The sequence below is a fragment of the Oncorhynchus nerka genome, linkage group LG28 (assembly GCF_034236695.1).
Source record: "Oncorhynchus nerka isolate Pitt River linkage group LG28, Oner_Uvic_2.0, whole genome shotgun sequence".
In the NCBI taxonomy this organism is placed as follows: Eukaryota; Metazoa; Chordata; class Actinopteri; order Salmoniformes; family Salmonidae; genus Oncorhynchus; species Oncorhynchus nerka.
The window spans coordinates 79223493-79243383 of record NC_088423.1 but is presented as its reverse complement, the minus strand read 5'-3'; the positions used below and the strand labels follow the sequence as shown (position 1 = coordinate 79243383).

Below are 19891 nucleotides of genomic sequence, written 5' to 3'. Positions count from 1 at the left end.
ATGACAACCACATAACCAAAACCTCAAACTCAAGGCTCAAACCAATGCAACCAAAATCTATTTGACCAGTATGTCCCATTACTGTAATATGACAAATGGTTTTGCACGAGAAACCTGGTCAATTCTGCAGAAAATCTACAGAGATAGACAGACAAACAGAACAGTCTGCAGCACACCAGACCCCTGGTCCAGACTATAATACTGTCTCCTCTCCTCGGTCACTAAAATCACACTGTGTGAACCCAACAGGAACTCCCTGAGTGAATACCAGCAGGCCACTGCAGCACTACAGTGATCAGGATGGTTCTTACGAAGCTACAAATACCTGGCCGGTCTTCAGTCAGCTGTTCATTTCACCCCAAAAAATATAACACTTTTCTTTTATGGTCAGGATGCTCTCAATGGTGCAGCTGTAGAACCTTTTGAGGGTCTGGGGAGCCATGCCAAATCTTTTCAGTCTCCTGAGGGGGAAAATGTTTTGTTGTGCCCTCTTCACGACTGTCTTGGTATGCATGGACCATGATAGTTCGTTGGTGATGTGGACACGAAGGAACTTGAAACTCTCGACCCGCTCCACTACAGTACCATCTATGTTAATCGGGGCCTGTTCGGCCCGCCTTTTCCTGTAGTCCACGATCAGCTCCTTAGTCTTGCTCACATTGAGGGAGAGGTTGTTGTCCTGGCACCACACTGCCAGGTCTCTGACCTCCCTATAGGCCGTCTCATCATTGTCAGTGATCAGGCCTACCACTGTTGTGTCATCAGCAAACTTAATGATTGTGTTGGAGTCGTGTTTGGCCACGCAGTCGTGGGTGAACAGGGAGTACAGGAGGGACTAAGTACACACCCCTGAGGGGCCCCAGTGTTAAGGATCAGCGTGGCAGACATGTTGTTGCCTACTCTTACCACCTGGGGGGCGGCCCGTTAGGAAGTCCAGGATCCATTTGCAGAGGGAGGTGTTTAGTCCCAGAGTCCTTAGCTTACTGATGAGCTTTGTGGGCACTATGGTGTTGAACTCTGAGCTGTAGTCAATGAACAGCATTCTCACATAGGTGTTCCTTTTGTCCAGGTGAGAAAGGGCAGTGTGGAGTGCAATAGAGATTGCGCCATCTGTGGATCTGTTGGGGTGGTATGCAAATTGGAGTGGGTCTAGGGTGTCCGGGAGGATGCTGTTGATGTGAGCCATGATCAGCCTTTCAAAGCACTTCATTGCTACCGACGTGAGTGCCACAGGGCAGTAATCATTTAGGTAGGTTACCTTCGCTTCCTTGGGCACAGGGACTATGGTGGTCTGCTTGTAACATGTAGGTATTACAGACTTGGTCAGGGAGAGGTTGAAAATGTCAGTGAAGACACTTGCCAGTTGGTCCGCGCATACTTTGAGTACACGTCCTGGTAATCCGTCTGGCCCAGCGGCTTTATGAACGTTGACCTGTTTAAAGTTGTTCACTTCGGCTACCGATAGCGTTATCACACAGTCATCCAGAACAGCTGGTGCTCTCGTGCATGCTTCAGTGTTGCTTGCCTCGAAGAGAGCATAAAAAGGCATTTAGCTCATTTGGTAGGCTCACATCACTAGGCAGCTCGCATCTGGGTTTCCCTTTGTAGTCCGTAATAGTTTTCAAGCCCTGCCACATCCGTTGAGCGTCAGAGCCGGTGTAGTAGGATTCAATCTTAATCCCGTATTGATGCTTTTGCTTGTTTGATTGTTCATCTGAGGGAATAGCGGGATTTCTCATAAGCGTCCGGATTAGTCTCCCGCTCCTTGAAAGTGGAAGCTCTAGCCTTTCGCTTGAAACGGATGTTGCCTGTAATCCATGGCTTCTGGTTGGGATATGTACGTACAGTCACTGTGGGTACGACGTCGTCGATGCACATATTGATGAAGCTGATGACTGGAGGTGGTGTACTCCTCAATGCCATTAGATGAATCCCGGAACATATTCCAGTCTGTGCTAGCAAAACAGTCCTGTAGTGTAGCATCCGCGTAATCTGACCACTACCGTATTGAGCGAGTCACTGGTTCTTCCTGCTTTAGTTTTTGCTTGTAAGCAGGAATCAGGAGAATAGAATTATGGTCAGATTTGCCAAATGGAGGGCGGGGGAGAGCTTTGTATGCATCCCTGTGTGTGGAGTAAAGGTGGTCTAGGATTTTTTTTTTTTCTCTGGTTGCACATGTGACATCCTGGTAAAAAAAATGGGTAAAACTGATTTAAGTATGCCTGCATTAAAGTTCCCGGCCACTAAGAGCGCCACTTCTGGGTGAGCATTTTCTTCTTTGCTTATGCCCTTATAGAGTTTGTTGAGAGTGGTCTTAGTGCCAGCTTCGATCTGTGGTGGTTAATAGACAGCTAGGAATAATATAGATGAGAAGTCTCTTGGTACATAGTGTGATCTACAGCTTATCATAAGGTAATCTACCTCAGGCGAGCAATACCTCGAGACATCTTTAATATTAGATATCGAGCACCAGCTTTATTCACAAATAAACACACCCGGATGGCAGTGGGAGTTTACTTGCTCGCCTACGGATCTTCAGAAGGATGCCGACCTGCGGCCCCATTTCCACCATCTTTTCTTCACACAAAAGGCGGGGATCTGGGCCTGTTCCAGTGAAAGCAAGATATCCTTCTCGTCGGACTCGTTAAAGGAAAACGTTTTTTCCAGTCCGCGGTGAGTAATCGCTGTTCTGATGTCCAGAAGTTATTTTTGGTCATAAGAGACGGTAGCAGCAACATTATGTACACAATAAGTTAAAAAAAATAATTGGCACAAAACGCAAAAAACTAACAAAACAGCACAATTGGTTGGGAGAATGTAAAACGTCAGCCATGTTCTTTGATGCCATCTTCACTCTATATGGTATGAAAGTGATGCGTAGTTTCCAGGAAGTTTTTTAAAAACTTTTTGAATGGTGTTCAAATGGGTAAAAATGTAGCACAATGGTCTTCAGCAAAAACGTCATAAATGACATCTTGCAGAAGTAAATTAATCCACAAACAGAAATATAATTTGATATACAGTGAGCTCCAAAAGTATTGGTACAGTGACAATTGTGTTGTTGTTCTGGCTCTGTACTCCAGCACAATGACTATGAGGTTAAAGTGCAGACTGTCAGCTTTAATTTGAGGGTATTTGCATACATATCAGATGAACCGTTTAGAAATTACATAACTTTTTGTACATAGTCCCCCCATTTTAGGTGACCAAAAGTATTGAGACCGGCATGAATCGTGAATAATGAGTGAGAAAGTTAGACGCACAATTTGTGCATCTGTTATTCACGATTCATTCAGGATTAGCCGCAATCATGGTAGCATCCACATTAATGTAGAAGTGTTTAGAAACATATTATATTCTTATTTACAATAAAAGTGACTCCAAAAGGACATAATACATTACTTACCATTAATTTCTATTGGGCACAAAATAATCTGAAACAAAACCAAAACAAACAGCAAATGCATCCAAAAAATGTGTAGCATCACAATTTTGATGTACCGTAGTCATTGTGGGCTATGAAAATGGGACCACTTAACATTGTACTACTTTAATGCACATATGTGAATGTGTCCCAATAATGTACAAAAAGTGCTGTAATTTCTAAACGGTTCACACGATATGGATGAAAATACCCTCAAATTAATGCTGACAGTCTGCAGTTTAACCTCATAGTCATTGTATCATTTCAAATCCAAAGTGCTGGAGTACAAAGCAACAAAAAATGTGCAATTGTCACTATATTGGTGTTTTTACGAATTTGATGACATAATCATCAAACACATTCAAAGATTAGGGGATAGGACACGTAAGAATGACATCACTTGCACATCATATAAGTGAGAGAGTTGTGCGATGTTCATTAAAATCACTCCCATGTTTATTAGATCACATAACTTTACAATTAGCATCTCCAACCATTTCCTGACTTGTAATCCACTAAAAGTATTGCAGATTGATTTGTGCAAGCAGTATTGAGTAGTGTTATCTTACAGTGGCTTGCGAAAGTATTCACCCCACTTGGCATTTTTCCTATTTTGTTGCCTTACAACCTGGAATAAAAATGTATTTTTTGGGGGGTGTTTGTGCCATTTCATTTACACAACATGCCTACCACTTCAAAAAAGCAAAATATGTTTAAGCAATCTTTAAGTCATACCACAGATTCTCAATTGGATTGAGGTCTGTGCTTTGACTAGGTCATTCCAAGACATTTAAATGTTTCCCCTTAAACCACTCGAGTGTTGCTTTAGCAGTATGCTTAGGGTCATTGTCCTGCTGGAAGGGGAACCTACGTCCCAGTCTCAAATCTCTGGAAAACTGAAACAGGTTTCCCTCAAGAATTTCCCTGTATTTAGCGCCATCTATCATTGCTTAAATTCTGACCAACTTCCCAGTTCCTGCCAATGAAAAACATCCACACAGCATGATGCCGCCACCAGTATGCTTCACTTTGGGGATGGTGTTCTCGGGTGATGAGAGGTGTTGGGTTTGCCCCAGACATAGCATTTTCCTTGATGGCCAAAAAGCTACCTTTTAGTCTCATCTGACCAGAGTACCCTCTTCCATATGTTTGGGGAGTCTCCCACATGCCTTTTGGCGAATACCAAACGTGTTTGCTTATTTTTTTTCGTTAAGCAATGGCTTTTTTCTGGCCACTCTTCCATAAAGCCCAGCTCTGTGTCGTGTACGGCTTAATGAGGTCCTATGGACAGATACTCCAATCTCCGCTATGGAGCTTTGCAGCTCCTTCAGGGTTATTTTTGGTATCTTTGTTTCCTCTCTGATTTAATGCCCTACTTTCCTGGTTCGGGAGTTTTGGTGGGCGGCCCTCTCTTGGCAGGTTTGTTGTGGTGCCGTATTCTTTCCATTTTTTAATAATAGATTTAATGGTGCTCCGTGGGATGTTCTGATATTTTTAATAGCCCAATCCTGATCTGTACATCTCCACAACTTTGTCCCTGACCTGTTTGGAGAGCTCCTCGGCTCCTGCCACTTGCTTAATGGTGTTTCAGACTCTGGGGCCTTTCAGAACAGGTATATATATACACTGAGATCCTGTGACACTTAAATAAAGTCCACCTGTGTACAATCTAACTAATTATGTGACTTCTGAAGGTATTGGTTGCACCAGATCTTATTTAGGGACTTCATAGCAAAGAGGGTGAATACATATGCACGCACCATTTTTCCCTTTTTAACTTTCCCTTTTTTTTTAACAAGTTACTTTTTTCATTTCACTTCACCAATTTGGACTATTTTGTGTATGTCCATTACAGGAAATCCAAATAAAAAGGCACTATAAATGCTTGAAAGTCTCCATGTTGATTTGGTTTATGTTAATGTAGTAGCGTGAACCCTAATCCTCTGTCTATCCCGTTAATCCACTACGATTAGCCTTTAATCACCATTTGAAAAATAATCTCCTACAATTCGTTCCTACATTTCAGGAAATGCAATAGTGAGTAGTGATGCTAGTCGGGTGGGCGGGTGCAGGCAGCGATCGGTTGAAGAGCATGCATTTAGTTTTACTAGCATTTAGGAGCAGTTGGAGGCCACGGAAGGAGTGTTGTATGGCATTGGAGCTCGTTGGGAGGTTTGTTAACACAGTGTCCAAAGAAGGGCCAGATGTATACAGAACGATGTCATCTGCGTAGAGGTGGATCAAATAATCACCAGCAGCAAGAGCAACATCATTGATATATACAGAAAAAAGAGTCGGCCTGACAATTGAACCCTGTAGCACCCCCATAGAGACTGCCAGAGGTCCGGACAACAGGCCCTCCAATTTGACACACTGAACTCTATCTGAGAAGTAGTTAGTGAACCAGTCATTAGAGAAACCAAGGCTGTTGAGTCTGCCGATAAGAATACGGTGATTGACAGAGTCGAAAGCCTTGTCCAGGTCGATGAAGACGGCTGCACAGTACTGTCTTTTATCGATGGCGGTTATGATATCATTTAGGACCTTGAGCGTGACTGACGTGCACCTGTGACCTGCTCTGAAACCGGATTGCATAGCGGAGAAGGTACAGTGGGTTTCGAAATGGTCGGTGATCTGTTTGTTAACTTGGCTTTCGAAGACTTTAGAAAGGCAGGGCAGGATGGATATATGTCTATAACAGTTTGGGTCTAGAGTGTCTCCCCTTTTGAAGAGGGGGATGACCGCGGCCGCTTTACAATCTTTAGGAATCTCAGACGATACTAAAGAGAGGTTGAACAGACAAGTAATAAGGGTTGCAACAATGGCAGCAGATAATTTTAGGAAGAAAGGGTCCAGATTGTCTAGCCCAGCTAATTTGTAGGATCCAGATTTTGCAGCTCTATCAGAACATCAATGAAATCAAAGTTTATTTGTCACGTGTGCCGAATACAACAGGTGTAGACCTTACAGTGAAATGCTTACTTACAGGCTCTAACCAATAATGCAAAAAAGGTGTCAGGTGAACAAGGTAAGTAACGAAAAAGACAGGCTATATACAGCTGACTGGATTTGAGTGAAGGAGAAGGGGGGGGCTTGGCCCAGTTGCTGCGAGGGGGTACAGAGCTGTTGACCGGGGTTGTGGTAGCCAGGTGGAAACCACGGCCAGCCGTGGAGAAATGCTTATTGAGAATCTCAATTATCGTGGATTTATCGGTGGTGACCGTGTTTTCTAGCCTCAGTGCAGTGGGCAGCTGGGAGGAGGTGCTCTTGTTCTCCATGGACTTTACAGTGTCCCAAAACTTTTTGGAGTTACTGCTGCAGGATGAAAATTTCTGTTTGAAAGCTAGCCTTGCTTTCCTAACTGACTGTGTATATTGGTTCCTGACTTCCCTGAAAAGTTGCATATCGCAGGGACTATTCAATCCTAGTGCAGTACGCCACAGGATGTTTTTGTGCTGGTCAAGGACAGTCAAGTCTGGAGTGAACCAAGGGCAATATAGGTTCTTAGTTCTACCTTTTTTGAAAGGGGCATGCTTATTTAAGATGAGGAAATCACTTTTAAAAGAACAACCAGGCACCCGCTACTGATGGGATGAGGTCAATATCCTTCCAGGATACCTGGGCCAGGTCGATTAGAAAGGCCTTCTCGCAGAAGTGTTTTAGGGAGCGTTTGACAGTGATGAGAGGTGGTCGTTTGAACGCAGACCCATAACGGACGCAGGCAATGAGGCAGTGATCGCTGAGATCCTTGTTTGAAAACAGCAAAGGTGTATTTAGAGGACAAGTTGGTCAGGATGATATCTATGAAGGCGCCCATATTTACGGATTTTGGGTTGTACCTGGTAGGTTCCTTGATAATTTGTGAGAGATTGAGGGGATCTAGTTTAGATTGTAGGACGGCCGGGGTGTTAAGCATATCCCAGTTTAGGTTAACTAACAGTACAACTCTGATGATAGATGGGGGGCAATCAATTCACATATGGTGTCCAGGGCACAGCTGGGAGCTGAGGGGGGTCTATAACAAGTGGCAACAGTGAGGGACTTATTTCTGGGGAGATGGATTTTTAAAAGTAGAAGCTCGAACTGTTTGGGCACAGACCTGGAAAGTATGACAGAACTCTGCAGGCTCTCTCTACAGTAGATTGCAACTCCGCCCCCTTTAGCAGTTCTATCTTGACGGAAAATGTTGTAATTGGGGATGGAAATTCCAGAATTTTTGGTGGCCTTCCTAAGCCAGGATTCAGACACGGTTAGGACATTGGGGTTGGCGGAGTGTGCTAAAGTAGTGAATAAAGCAAACTTAGGGAGGAGGCTTCTGATGTTAACATGCATGAACCCAAGGCTTTTACAGTGACAAAAGTCAACAAATGAGAGGGCCTGGGGACAAACAGGGCCTGGGTTAACCTCTACATCACCAGAGGAACAGAGGAGGAGTAGGATGAGGGTACGGCTAAAGGCTATAAGAACTGGTCGTCTAGTGCGTTGGGAACAGAGAATAAAAGGAGCAGATTTCTGGGCGTGATAGGATAGATTCAGGGTATAATGTACAGACAAGGGTATGGTAGGGTGCGAGTACAGTAGAGGTAAACTTAGGCATTGAGTGACGATGAGAGAGGTTGCATCTCTGGAGGCGCCAGTTAATCTAGGTGCGGTCTCCGCATGTGTGGGGGGTGGGACAACGGAGCTATCTGAGGCATGTTGAGTGGGACTAGGGGCTCCGCAGTAAAATAAAATAATGAGAGCATCCCTAAACAACAGTATACAAGCCATATTGGCATTAGAGAGAGGCATAAAGCAATCACAGGTGTTGATTGGGAGAGCTAAGACAACAGGTAAGACAACAACGGATAAACGGCGATAAATGGGCAGAGAGGGTCAGTTAGCTACACACAGGGCCTGAGTTGAGGCTGGGGCCGACAGATAAAGAAAATTAAGTACCGTGTTAATGAACAGTCCAGCAGGCATCAGCTGTGTAGCCGAGAGTTCAAATAATAGCAATAAGGCACCTCAGGGTTTTGTGGTATATGGCCAATGTACCATGGCTAATGGCTGTATACCACACCTCCTCTGGCATTAATGCTTAAGTATAACACTGATGACATCTCCTAAAAACAATTAGCCAGATTAGCTTTAGCTGGTTTTCATCCCTAACTAATAATCAGAGATTAAATTATTTTCTACCATGAAAACCAGGTGTGTGAACTTTCTAGTTCACAGTAATTTATCAAATATAGCGCAACCCTTCTGTAGAGTATATTCTTCCTCTAATTTCCTCACACTACAGTCTCCTCTACCAGCCAAGGAACAACAGAGGAGGTTCATATCAGTAAGTGGCTGAGCTGCTCTGCTACAGTACAGGGACATGGGAGACCTACCTGTCTGTCTAGCTTCTGTTGGCGGAGGTTGCTGCCCTCATCGTCCAAGGTACTGCAGAGAGCAAGAGAGAGAAACAAAGAGCGAGAGAGAGATGGTTAAAACAAAAGCTCTTTCCATTTCTTTGACATTGTACAGAACAAACACACACACACACACTCCAGGAAAAACATTAGTTTCCTCTCCTGTTTGATACACTGCGAGAACCACTTGGAAATTATGGGAAATAGTGATACATTAATATCTGTCATGGAGCTTTCCTGTGAAGCAGAAAACAGCAGGTGATGTCTTTAAAATGCAGTGTATGTCACTGGAGGAGACACAGTAGTTATTGGGAGTGACATGTCATGTAGCCTCCGATATGTTCTCTAGGAAGCAACACATAACTCTTAGGATTAAATTACAAAATGTGTAGAATGACATCATACAGAGATCAGTCAAACCAGCATGGATATGAAGTGCTAGGGAATTCATAGTCACAATTGGATGATGATCTAACATCTTTACCTGTGTGATAGTACTATAAAGGTAATGGTAACGCTCAGCCAGTCGCCATCTTTCCCATCCCTCCCACACCCAAACACACGCAACCTCTAAATCAGCAATGACATACTCCCTGATTGCCCAATCACTCTGTGTTGCTTGGCATTGCCCAGACCATTTAAACGAAAGGGTTCTTAATTAAAGACAATAAGAGGCTGAAGGTCAGGGGAAGGGGAACAGTGCTTCCTTCAGCTGGGGGGGGGGGGGGGGGGGGGTAGATGGAGCAGAGCCAGGGGGGGTTCAATAATGTGTGTGTTTGTGGTTAGTGTGTGTGCTACATACACAGTACATCTCCCTTTCTGAAAAACACACAGAAAAAACACTCACTAGCGACAGTCAGCAATCAAGTGTGTGAATGTGTTTCAGACAGGTAGATAATGACATAAACACAGCTGTGACAATGAGGGTCAACTACCGCATTACGATAGAGAAGACATGTTAATTGATATGCATCAGTGGTAAGCTAGAATGTGCATTAGACACCTCTACTCTTCTCGCCCCACCTACCCCAGTTGATGTCAATAACAACGTAGTCTGAACAGTACCCATTGACCCCTCAACAGTGGTACATTAATGCTCTCCCTATTGGGAACACAGTGCTGGTGAAGTGCCTAGTGAGTGTTTTATGTGTTTTACCTGCAGTGCAGAGGGATGTCTTAGCAGATATTCTATTTTGATGTTCCCTCCACAGAATAGAGTTAGAATGTTGTGCCGTCTACCACAGCATCACATGAATACTCAATGAGGGTTGATTATTATAAAACAATTAGATCAAATGCCTTACATTACATTTTATATAATATAACAGGGACATCTTTTTCCCTGATACACTCTTGTCTAATAAACTCAATATCGTTCCAATTTTACAATGGCATTTCTCTGAAATCAAGCCAATTCCACAAAGTCCTTGATGCTGTTTTTACCTCGGTTTAAATATAGAACATTTTCAAAGAAATTGGTCATGTATGATTGTTGTGCAAGCAATTGCACTATATACAAGAAGCCTGTGTACGTACAGTATGCGTATACATGTGTTTCTAAGTATGCACAATACAGTACGTGGCAGAAATTTAAAACGTTTGTGTACTTTAAAGTGTTTGGCACTTTTTTTACAGTGGGTACAGTTGAAGTCAAAAGTTTACATATACTTAGTTTGGAGTCAATAAAATTAGTTTTTCAACCACTCCACAAATTTCTTGTTAACAAACTATAGTTTTGGCAAGTAGGTTAGGACAACTACTTTGTACATGACACAAGTGTCACGTTCTGACCATCGTTCTTGTGTGTTTTCCTTGTTTTAGTGTTGGTCAGGACGTGAGCTGGGTGGGCATTCTATGTTGTGTGTCTGGTTTGTCTATTTCTATGTTTGGCCTGATATGGTTCTCAATCAGAGGCAGGTGTTAGTCATTGTCTCTGATTGGGAACCATATTTAGGTAGCCTGTTTTGTGTTGGGTTTTGGTGGGTGATTGTTCCTCTGTGTTTGTGGCACCAGATAGGACTGTTTTGTTTTTTTCACGTTTCTTGTTTTGTAGATTATTGTATTTTCATCTTTATTAAAGATAGACAAAACTAACCACGCTGCATTATAGTCCGCCTCTCTTTCACCAGAAGAAAACCGTTACAACAAGTCATTTTTCCAACAATTGTTTACAGACAGGGTCAGAAGTTTAAACAGCTTGGAAAATTCCAGACAATTATGTAATGGCTTTAGAAGCTTCTGATAGGCTAATTGACATAATTTCAGTCAATTGGAGGTGTACCTGTGGATGTATTTCAAGGCCTACCTCCAAACTCAGTGCCGCTTCGCTTGACATCATGGGAAAATCTAAAGAAATCAGCGAAGACCTCAGAAAAAGAATTGCAGACCTCCACAAGTCTGGTTCATCCTTGGGAGCAATTTACAAATGTCTGAAGGTACCATGTTCATCTGTACAAACAATAGTACGCAAGTATAAACACCTTGGGACCACGCAGCTGTCATACCGCTCAGGAAGGAGACGCGTTCGGTCTCCTAGAGATGAACGTACTTTGGTGCGAAAAGTGCAAATCAATCCCAGAACAACAGCAAAGGACCTTGTGAAGATGCTGGAGGAAACAGGTACAAAGGTATCTATATCCACAGTAAAACGAGTCCTATATCGACATAACCTGAAAGGCCGCTCAGCAGGGAAGAAGTCACTGCTCCAAACCTCCATAAAAAAGCCAGACAACGGTTTGCAACTGCACATGGGGACAAAGATCTGACTTTTTGGAAAAATGTCCTCTGGTCTGATGAAACAAAAATAGAACTGTTTGGCCATAATGACCATCGTTATGTTTGGAGGAAAAGGGGGGGGGGGGGGGGGATTGCAAGCTGAAGAACACCATCACAACCGTGAAGCACAGGGGTGGCAGCATCATGTTGTGTAGGTGCTTTGCTGCAGGAGGGACTGGTGCACTTCACAAAATAGATGGCATCATGAGGCAGGAAAATTATGTTGATATATTGAAGCAACATCAAGATATCAGTCAGGAAGTTAAAGCTTGGTCGCAAATGGGTCTTCCAAATGGACAATGACCTGAAGCATACTTCCAAAGTTGTGACAAAATGGCTTAAGGACAACAAGTCAAGGTATTGGAGTGGCCAACACAAAGCCCTGACCTCAATCCCATAGAACATTTGTGGGCAGAACTGAAAAAGCGTGTGCGAGCAAGGAGGCCTACAAACCCGACTCAGTTGCACCATCTCTGTCAGGAGGAATGGGCCAAAACTCACCCAACTTATTGTGGGAAGCTTGTGGAAGGCTACCTGAAACGTTTGACCCAAGTTAAACAATTTAAAGGCAATGCTACTAAATACTAATTGTGTGTATGTAAACTTCTGACCCACTGAGAATGTGATGAAATAAATAAATAATTCTCTCAACTATTATTCTGACATTTCACGTTCTTAAAATAAAGTGGTGATCCTAACTGACCTCGACAGGGAATCTTTAAAAAAAACTGAGTTTAAATGTATTTGGCTAAGGTGTATGTAAACTTCCGACTTCAACTTATATATATCTATATATATATATATATATATATATAAATAATTGTTCGCTGTGTACAGTAGGAACAGTATAGCCTGACGTCCCTCCCTGGCAGTGCTGTGTGTGTTTGGCTGTGACCTGCCGGAGCCAGGGTGAATCCGGTATACTGAGCTGGCTCACATGGGATTCATGAGAGGCCACAGAGGTGCAGCTGAGTCACCTCCCCTCGTCTCGACCGGCTTCACCACCAGGCCCCATACATACGTTTGTCATGGAAAGCACCAGGCAGGCTCCATCTGATGGGAGGAACTGCTTATTGCTCTGAGAAACCATCCATGACAGGCTGGCCAGGCCTCCAAGTCGAGAGGAACACCCACTCTCCGCCTGTTCCCCCCTCAGCTCCCCTCCTATATCAACCTCCCACAGGTAAGCAATGTGACTCTGTAGCAGTGCCTCAGCATGTCAGTGTAGTGTGTTGTTTAAGGGCTCTTGTCCCTGAGGTCAGTTATTAAATAGGACACTGCATCACCTAATACGTCATCCTGTCTATTACTTTTAACACCTAGGCCTACAACGTCAATATCACCTTTATTATCTACATTACTAATGTCATTGACTACTGCTATATCACTCATCATCATAATCACATCTTCGTATAGCACACATCAAAAAAAAATTTTTGAAGAGTTCTCTTCACAAAGTAATTTGTCATTAAACACTTAACGATGAACATGCTTAACAACAAAATATACAGCAAAAAGAGCATGCTTAAGGATACAAAAGCAATTACATGTTAAATTATTATTTTCTATGAGGAAATTTGATTTAACCTGTTAGGTTAAACACATACGCTTGAGTGTCCTGGATTTGTATGTGACAGGTTCTAGGGTTTCTAAACACACTTATTAGAGGATGTATTCATCTGAGAGGAAGAGCAACCATAAGGATTGGTTCAATATGACCCTACCAGGAACAGTAGTTCAAAATATCTGTTATCATTTCAGTTAATCTAGGGAACTAATAAGTTGCTTTCATTAATGTTGGTGTGCGTATCTGTGTGTGCTCTCTTAGAAGCAGCAACATGAGTACGTGTACGTACGTACACACAGATCTATCACTACCTTTATTGCTTCATCATAGGAGGCCAGTTCTCCTGACGCAATCTCTCAATGAGATTCATGGCAAGACAGCTCCGTAACTTATAGCAACGGGGAGCCAATAGGAGCAGAGGAAGCCGTGCAACCATGGCAATGGGGCTTCTCTTGGAGGCAACAGCAGCAGTAGCAACAGCAGCAGTAGTAATGTCTTTGAGAACAGGCATAAGTCTTTATTTCACCCAAAAATAAGCTAACTGATAAATAACACTGACATTATTAACCATTCAGGCAGATCAAATCGAAGTTTATTTGTCACGTGCGCCGAGTACAACAGGTGTAGGTAGACCTTACAGTGAAATGCTTACTTACAGGCTCTAACCAATAGTGCAAAAAAATGTATTAGGTGAACAAGATTGTGATTAGATTGTGACTCGAGAATGCCTATAATCAGCAGAATGCATTATCAATGAATGGGGAGAGACATGCAGGGGTCTCACAGAGCAAAACAATGGCTGCTGCTTCCCAAGGTGATAGTAGTGGAGAAAATACACTTTGGGGGAAATGGGCAGAGCTTTTTATGGATTCTATTACACCAGATTCTGCATGAGAAAATCCCCATGTAATTGGATTACAGTAAAACGGTGCCATATATTCCCTAAATAGACTTTCATATCAGCAGACTTTACAACTCACCAATAATACAGTAACCTACGCAACAATGGAATTGAATGTGTACTACAGTTTTATGTTATTAAAAAACTGGGTCAATAAATACACTATAAAGACAGGTCCAAAATATTTTCACATGAATAACCAGTCATAACTACTACAGTTATTATAAGAGATACTGTGAGTTTTTCATCATTCTTGAAAGACAAAACCAAAGAAACATCAATTAGATACTACCACACACCAATGACCACAACAGACCCTTTGCTAAGCCCCTCCCCCTTGGTTACTGTTGCAACAGACATTTTCCCCGGGAAGCCCAATTCCCCCTTCTAACCACTGGTGAAATCCCCTCACAAAGATCTCAAACTGTGTTTTTAATACACAATGAAATTAAACACAGACTACTACCCTTTGCTAATCAGGAAACTCTCTGGTATGTTGTGGTGGATTTTCATTACAATTGCTTCATGGGAACCTGGTAAAAAATGATGTTTATAACATGGCTAGCTACTGAATGGCTCTGAACTAAAGAGATTATCCAGTACACTTGTATATTTTTAGGCAGTAGTTCTGAATGTAGCGCTCATGAGCAGTGGCGGCCCTTCACCCCCAAAAAGTCACCCACCAATTGTGCAAGTTCTCCCAATAAAAAATATGAGAGGCCTGTAATTTTCATCATAGGTACACTTCAACTATGACAGACAAAATGAGAAAAAAATCCAGAAAATCACATTGTAGGATGTTTAATGAATTTATTTGCAAATTATTTGCAAATGAACAAAAGTTTCTCAATACTGTTACAGTATATACCCTTTGTTGGCAATGACAGAGGTCAAACGTTTTCTGTAAGTCTTCACAGGTTTTTTATAGTGGTCAAAACCAAATAATCTTGAGGCTAGTGCTGTGTAGTGATTTGTTCTTTTTGAACTACTCTTTTGACTTGAAAGTCATGATTCATTTATCAGAGTGACTCGTTAATTTTAGTTGTTAGTTTGACCTGCTGGCCCGCCTGGCCTCAATAAATTCTAAAGCAAGATTAATACCCACTTCTCCATTTGAGCTCTGACCACCAACAGTCTATCAGGTGGCCACGGAAAAATTTATCATGCTGCAGGTAGAACAGAGAAGGAAAATAACTGATAAAAGATTGCATGGTGCAAGCATGAATGCAATCAATCCGATAGCATTGAGAAGTTTACCACAATAGTCACATGCTTCATCAATAAGTACATAGAGCATGTCGTCCCCACAGTGACTATAAGTATGTACCCAAATAAAAAAACATAGATTACAGGCAATATCCGTGCTGGGCTAAAGGCCAGACCTACCACTTACAAGGAACGGGGAATGGACATGGACACATTCAAGGAAGGCCACTACGACCTCCGACGAGACATCAAACATGCTTGCAGACGATAACGAATTACAAAGGGAAACCCAGGCATGAGTTTCCCCAGAGATGCTGAACTCCCATATGATCTAAATGCCTTTTATTCTTGCTTTGAGGAATATAACACTGTACCTTGCATGAAACCCCCTGTTTTTCCAGATGACTGTGATCTCGCTCTCTGTGACCAAAGCTGAGCAAAATGTTTAAACAGGTTAACAATCACAGAATCCCAGGGGGCATTCTCAAAGCATGCGCAGACCAGCTGGGCAACTGTCTTCAGACATTATTATTTAAAAAATGTAACCCCTTTTTCTCCCCAATTTCGTGATATCCAATTGCAATCTTGTCTCATCGCTGCAACTCCCCAATGGGCTCGGGAAAGGCGAAGGTCGAGTCAAGCAACCTGCCAAACTGCGCTTCTTAACACCCGCCCACTTAACCCGGAAGCCAGCTGCACCAATGTGTCAGAGGAAACACCATTCAACTAATGACCGAAGTGAGCCTGGAGGCGCCCGGTCCACCACAAGGAGGCGCTAGAGCGCGATGAGCCAAGCAAAGCCCCAAGAGCTCAAAGGTGACCTACCTAAATGACTATCGCCCTGTAGCACTCATATCTGTAATTATGAAGTGCTTTGAAAGGCTGGTCATGACGCACATCAACACCATCATCCCAGACACCCTAGGCCCACTCCAATTTTGCATACCGCTGTCGTGTATTGACTATCATTAAGGTGTCTGCTATTTTATAAAATGATTACATACCACATTAAATTTTTACGCAATTAAATTATTCATATAACAATTAATTAAGTAGTAATCTGGGGCATCACGGGAAAAGTTATTTAACAAGTTACTATCTCCCGACTAAACTCTAAAGATATATCTCTTACATTAGTCACAGTCAAATCATGAATTCTTATTTACCTTCAGTTTCATTCTGAATGTCACAAAACTCTTGGATATCCGCACGAACCCTAGCATAAATGATGAATCAGCGATACTTAGTAAATAAATAATTAAGCCAATTTGTGTAACTAAATAATCACACAGAATTACATAAACACACAAACAGGATAGCTTACACATTAATTAATACACAATGCAATAAAGTCCCTAGTGGACTAAACTGATATGGCAGCTTGTTACACAAAATTGCGGATTCAAAAGAGAGGGAAAGGGAGAGAAAGGAATTCCACTAACGTACACACAGCTGATAACTATGCTCAAGGAAATGTGAATACTTTGCACATGAACGGCCGCTCATTCGAAAGAATTGCAATGAACATATTTACGTGTGTATGTCTTTGCTGTCTCTCTGTTGAAAACACTCAATCCATCTACGGCGAGTATTTGGACAGAAAGTCTTGGGTTGTGTAAGTCTCTGGTTGTCCACCAGTGAACACCATGTCTTTTGTAGTTCTAGCTTCTTGGTTTCAGGTGTCTGTGAGAATGGATCTTTCAACGTACCACCCGGTGGTTCTCGGTCGAGTTTACTAGACTAACGTACTTAAACAGCTGTAGACTGAATGTTCCTCTATAGTCTTCTTAGAGTTTCAGAGTTTATAACAATTTCGCACCTTTCAGCTCATGCTGTCGGTCACGCTGATCTAATGTAGAGCTAGAACCATTTTACACACCCATAGCAACCCGGTAATGTACTGGTCTCTAGAGATTTAAATTTCCTAACCATTTCAGCGTACAGACTGCGTTCTCACGTTCTCTGGTCTAATGTAAATTTTGTTAGCGAGTTCTTTTATAAACTCTGCCAAAAGGGGTGTTCCATAATGCCGACATAATGTCTGTGCTCATGTGGGTGTGGTCACTGACTGGTTAAAACTTTTAAATTAAAAACAATTCTCATTTAGAAGGCCAACATCACATTTCATCTTCTCACAAATAGTTTAATATTTAATCATACAAGTTCCACAACATTTAGATGTGATTCTGATAAATGGGAAATATACACATTCAGAGATAGTTATGTTGTTATACTGTCCTTAATGAGATCCCAAAACAACAACTGATATGATAATTCTTCTTTCAGTACCCACGGACCCATTACAGAAACATTGTTTCATTATTCAACCTTTTGATGTTACCGTTTTCTTTCCCCTCCTCCTGCAAAGCCCAAAGGCAGAATTTCTACAAGGTATTTACGGGAGAGAGAGGGCGCTGTAGAGCGGACCCACTGTAACCAGATCCTTCAGATCTTCACAGGAGAGTCGCGACACCGCCCCAACAGATCCACAGATGACGCAATCTCAATTGCACTTCACACTGCCCTCTCCCACCTGGACAACGGGAGGGAAAATAACTATGTGAGAATGCTGTTCAGACTACAGCTCAGCTTTCAACGAGGGATGCACAATATTTCGGTGAACATATCGGAATCTGACAATATTAGCTAAAAATGCCAACATCGGTATCGGCCCGACGTCTAGCTTAACACCGATGTGCAAAACCGATGTCAAAGCTGACTTGATACCTATATAATGTAGGTACATGGCGTAATGATGGCGCGTAAAATTTTGCGCTACACATACTGTAGCATTCCTAACCTAACCCACGAAGTCTGCTGTGTGGATTGAGCAGTCAACAAGTCGAGCAGTCATTTGAAAGAGTAAGAACATTTCAGCGAGACAACTCAAAGGCGAAATCCATTAACGCCAAGATGATGGAATTCATTGCCCTTGACAATCAATCGTTCTCTGTCGAGGGTGATGTTGGCTTTCGCCGACTGGTCGAGCACCGGTACACATTACCAAGTGTGCCATTTTTAGATGTTGCCCTACCGGAGCTACACAGTAATAGCGTCACTGCTATTAGCTTCACGACATACTATGGAACGCCGTTTGGGTCTTGCGTGTCAAAAAAAAAAGAAAGTAAAATAATACTATTTGATGCGTTAAATAAGCTCTTAATTTGTCAAATAATACAGTTCTATTATAGAATGTTGTGTGTTCTGAATTTGCACGTCCAAGCAAAGTGCCACCACTACTATCAGTAGCACTGTCAAAGCTGTACAGAAATATCTGCAAATAAGCAAACACCGGCCACAAACAATGTGTTTATAATACCGCGTTAGTAATAAAGCATTATTTATTCGACCGCAACTTCTGGGGTAGATTTAGCTTGGTACCTAGCTAGCACCAATACAACCAGCCTGAAAACAAATGACCAGTAGAAAGTGAAGTCATTTTCATTATTCTTAGCAATGATTTATGAATCCTTGTGAGTAAGTATTAGCTAGGTAGCCACTTGTTGTTTGCCTAATACAATTGAACTTCGGTTCATGAAAATAAATAGCTATCCAGCTACTTTACCCTGTTGCCCAAAGCTAACATTATAAGCAGACAGCTAGCTTCATCTGGCTAGTGAGGCTCGACCGGACCGGGTTATGTGTTGTGAAGCTAGCCACAATAAGGATTAGGCACAATAGTGGAATTTGCGGTTTGCCTTCAAAATAAAAGTATGTTTTTGAAAGTGATGCAGAAGGTTACAAATGGTGGAATCGTGCCATATTTAGAATAGATCATGTTAAACAAGGTTGGAATGTGAAGCAATGGGGTATCAGTGTATTTGGTATTTGGTGACACCCACAGAATACAACTGTGAAGAGTTTACGCAAATATTAGCGTTGTAGCTCTTATCGCAGGACTGTGACTGTGTGAAATCCCCTCCCCAGTCAGCCTTGTGTGTATTGACATTCATATTGCACTGGACTGTACAGCTTTACCTAAGGATTGGGGATCAATGAAATGGGGTATCAGTCTCCTCAATACCCAATACATTTTTTCCCAACGTCCTCCTCAGAGTTATTAGACTCCAAAAACATCCACGCAGTATTGTTTTTCCTCTGGAATAGTGTTCAATACACATACAGTGGCAAGAAAAAGTATGTGAACCCTTTGGATTTACCTGGATTTCTGCATAAATTGTGCTTAGTACTCCCTGTTTATTCAGGGATAGTACTCCCTGTTTATTCCCTGTTTATTCCCTGTTTATTCGGTCACGCACGACTCCAACACAATCACCAAGTTTGCTGATGAAACGACGAGTCATCTTACAGGGAAGATGTCAGAGACTTAGCATTGTGGTGCCAGGGACAACAACCTCCCCCACAATGTCAGTAAGGCCAAGGACTTGATTGTGGACTATAGGAGAAAGAAAGGAGAGCACGCCACTATCCACAATGACAAGGCTGTTGTGGAGCGGGTTGAGAGCTTCCAGTTCCTTGGCATCCACATAAGGACTTAACATGGTCCACACTAGAGGTCGACCGATTAATCGTAATGGCCGATTAACTAGGGCCGATTTCAAGTTTTCATAACAATCGGAAATCGGTATTTGTGGGCGCCGATTTTTTAAAATTGGATTTTT

At 42.4% G+C, this 19891-nt stretch overlaps 1 protein-coding gene across 1 annotated transcript in view; it reads right to left on the bottom strand.

The window, feature by feature from the left end:
- The window catches only part of LOC115112447 (tubby protein homolog), a 107506-nt gene that overhangs the window by 34606 nt on the left and 53009 nt on the right, over positions 1 to 19891 (bottom strand). The window contains exon 2 of the mRNA XM_065012575.1: positions 8800 to 8851. Within this exon, the coding sequence (XP_064868647.1) occupies positions 8800 to 8851 (52 nt within the window). The remainder of the gene's footprint in view (positions 1 to 8799; positions 8852 to 19891) is intronic.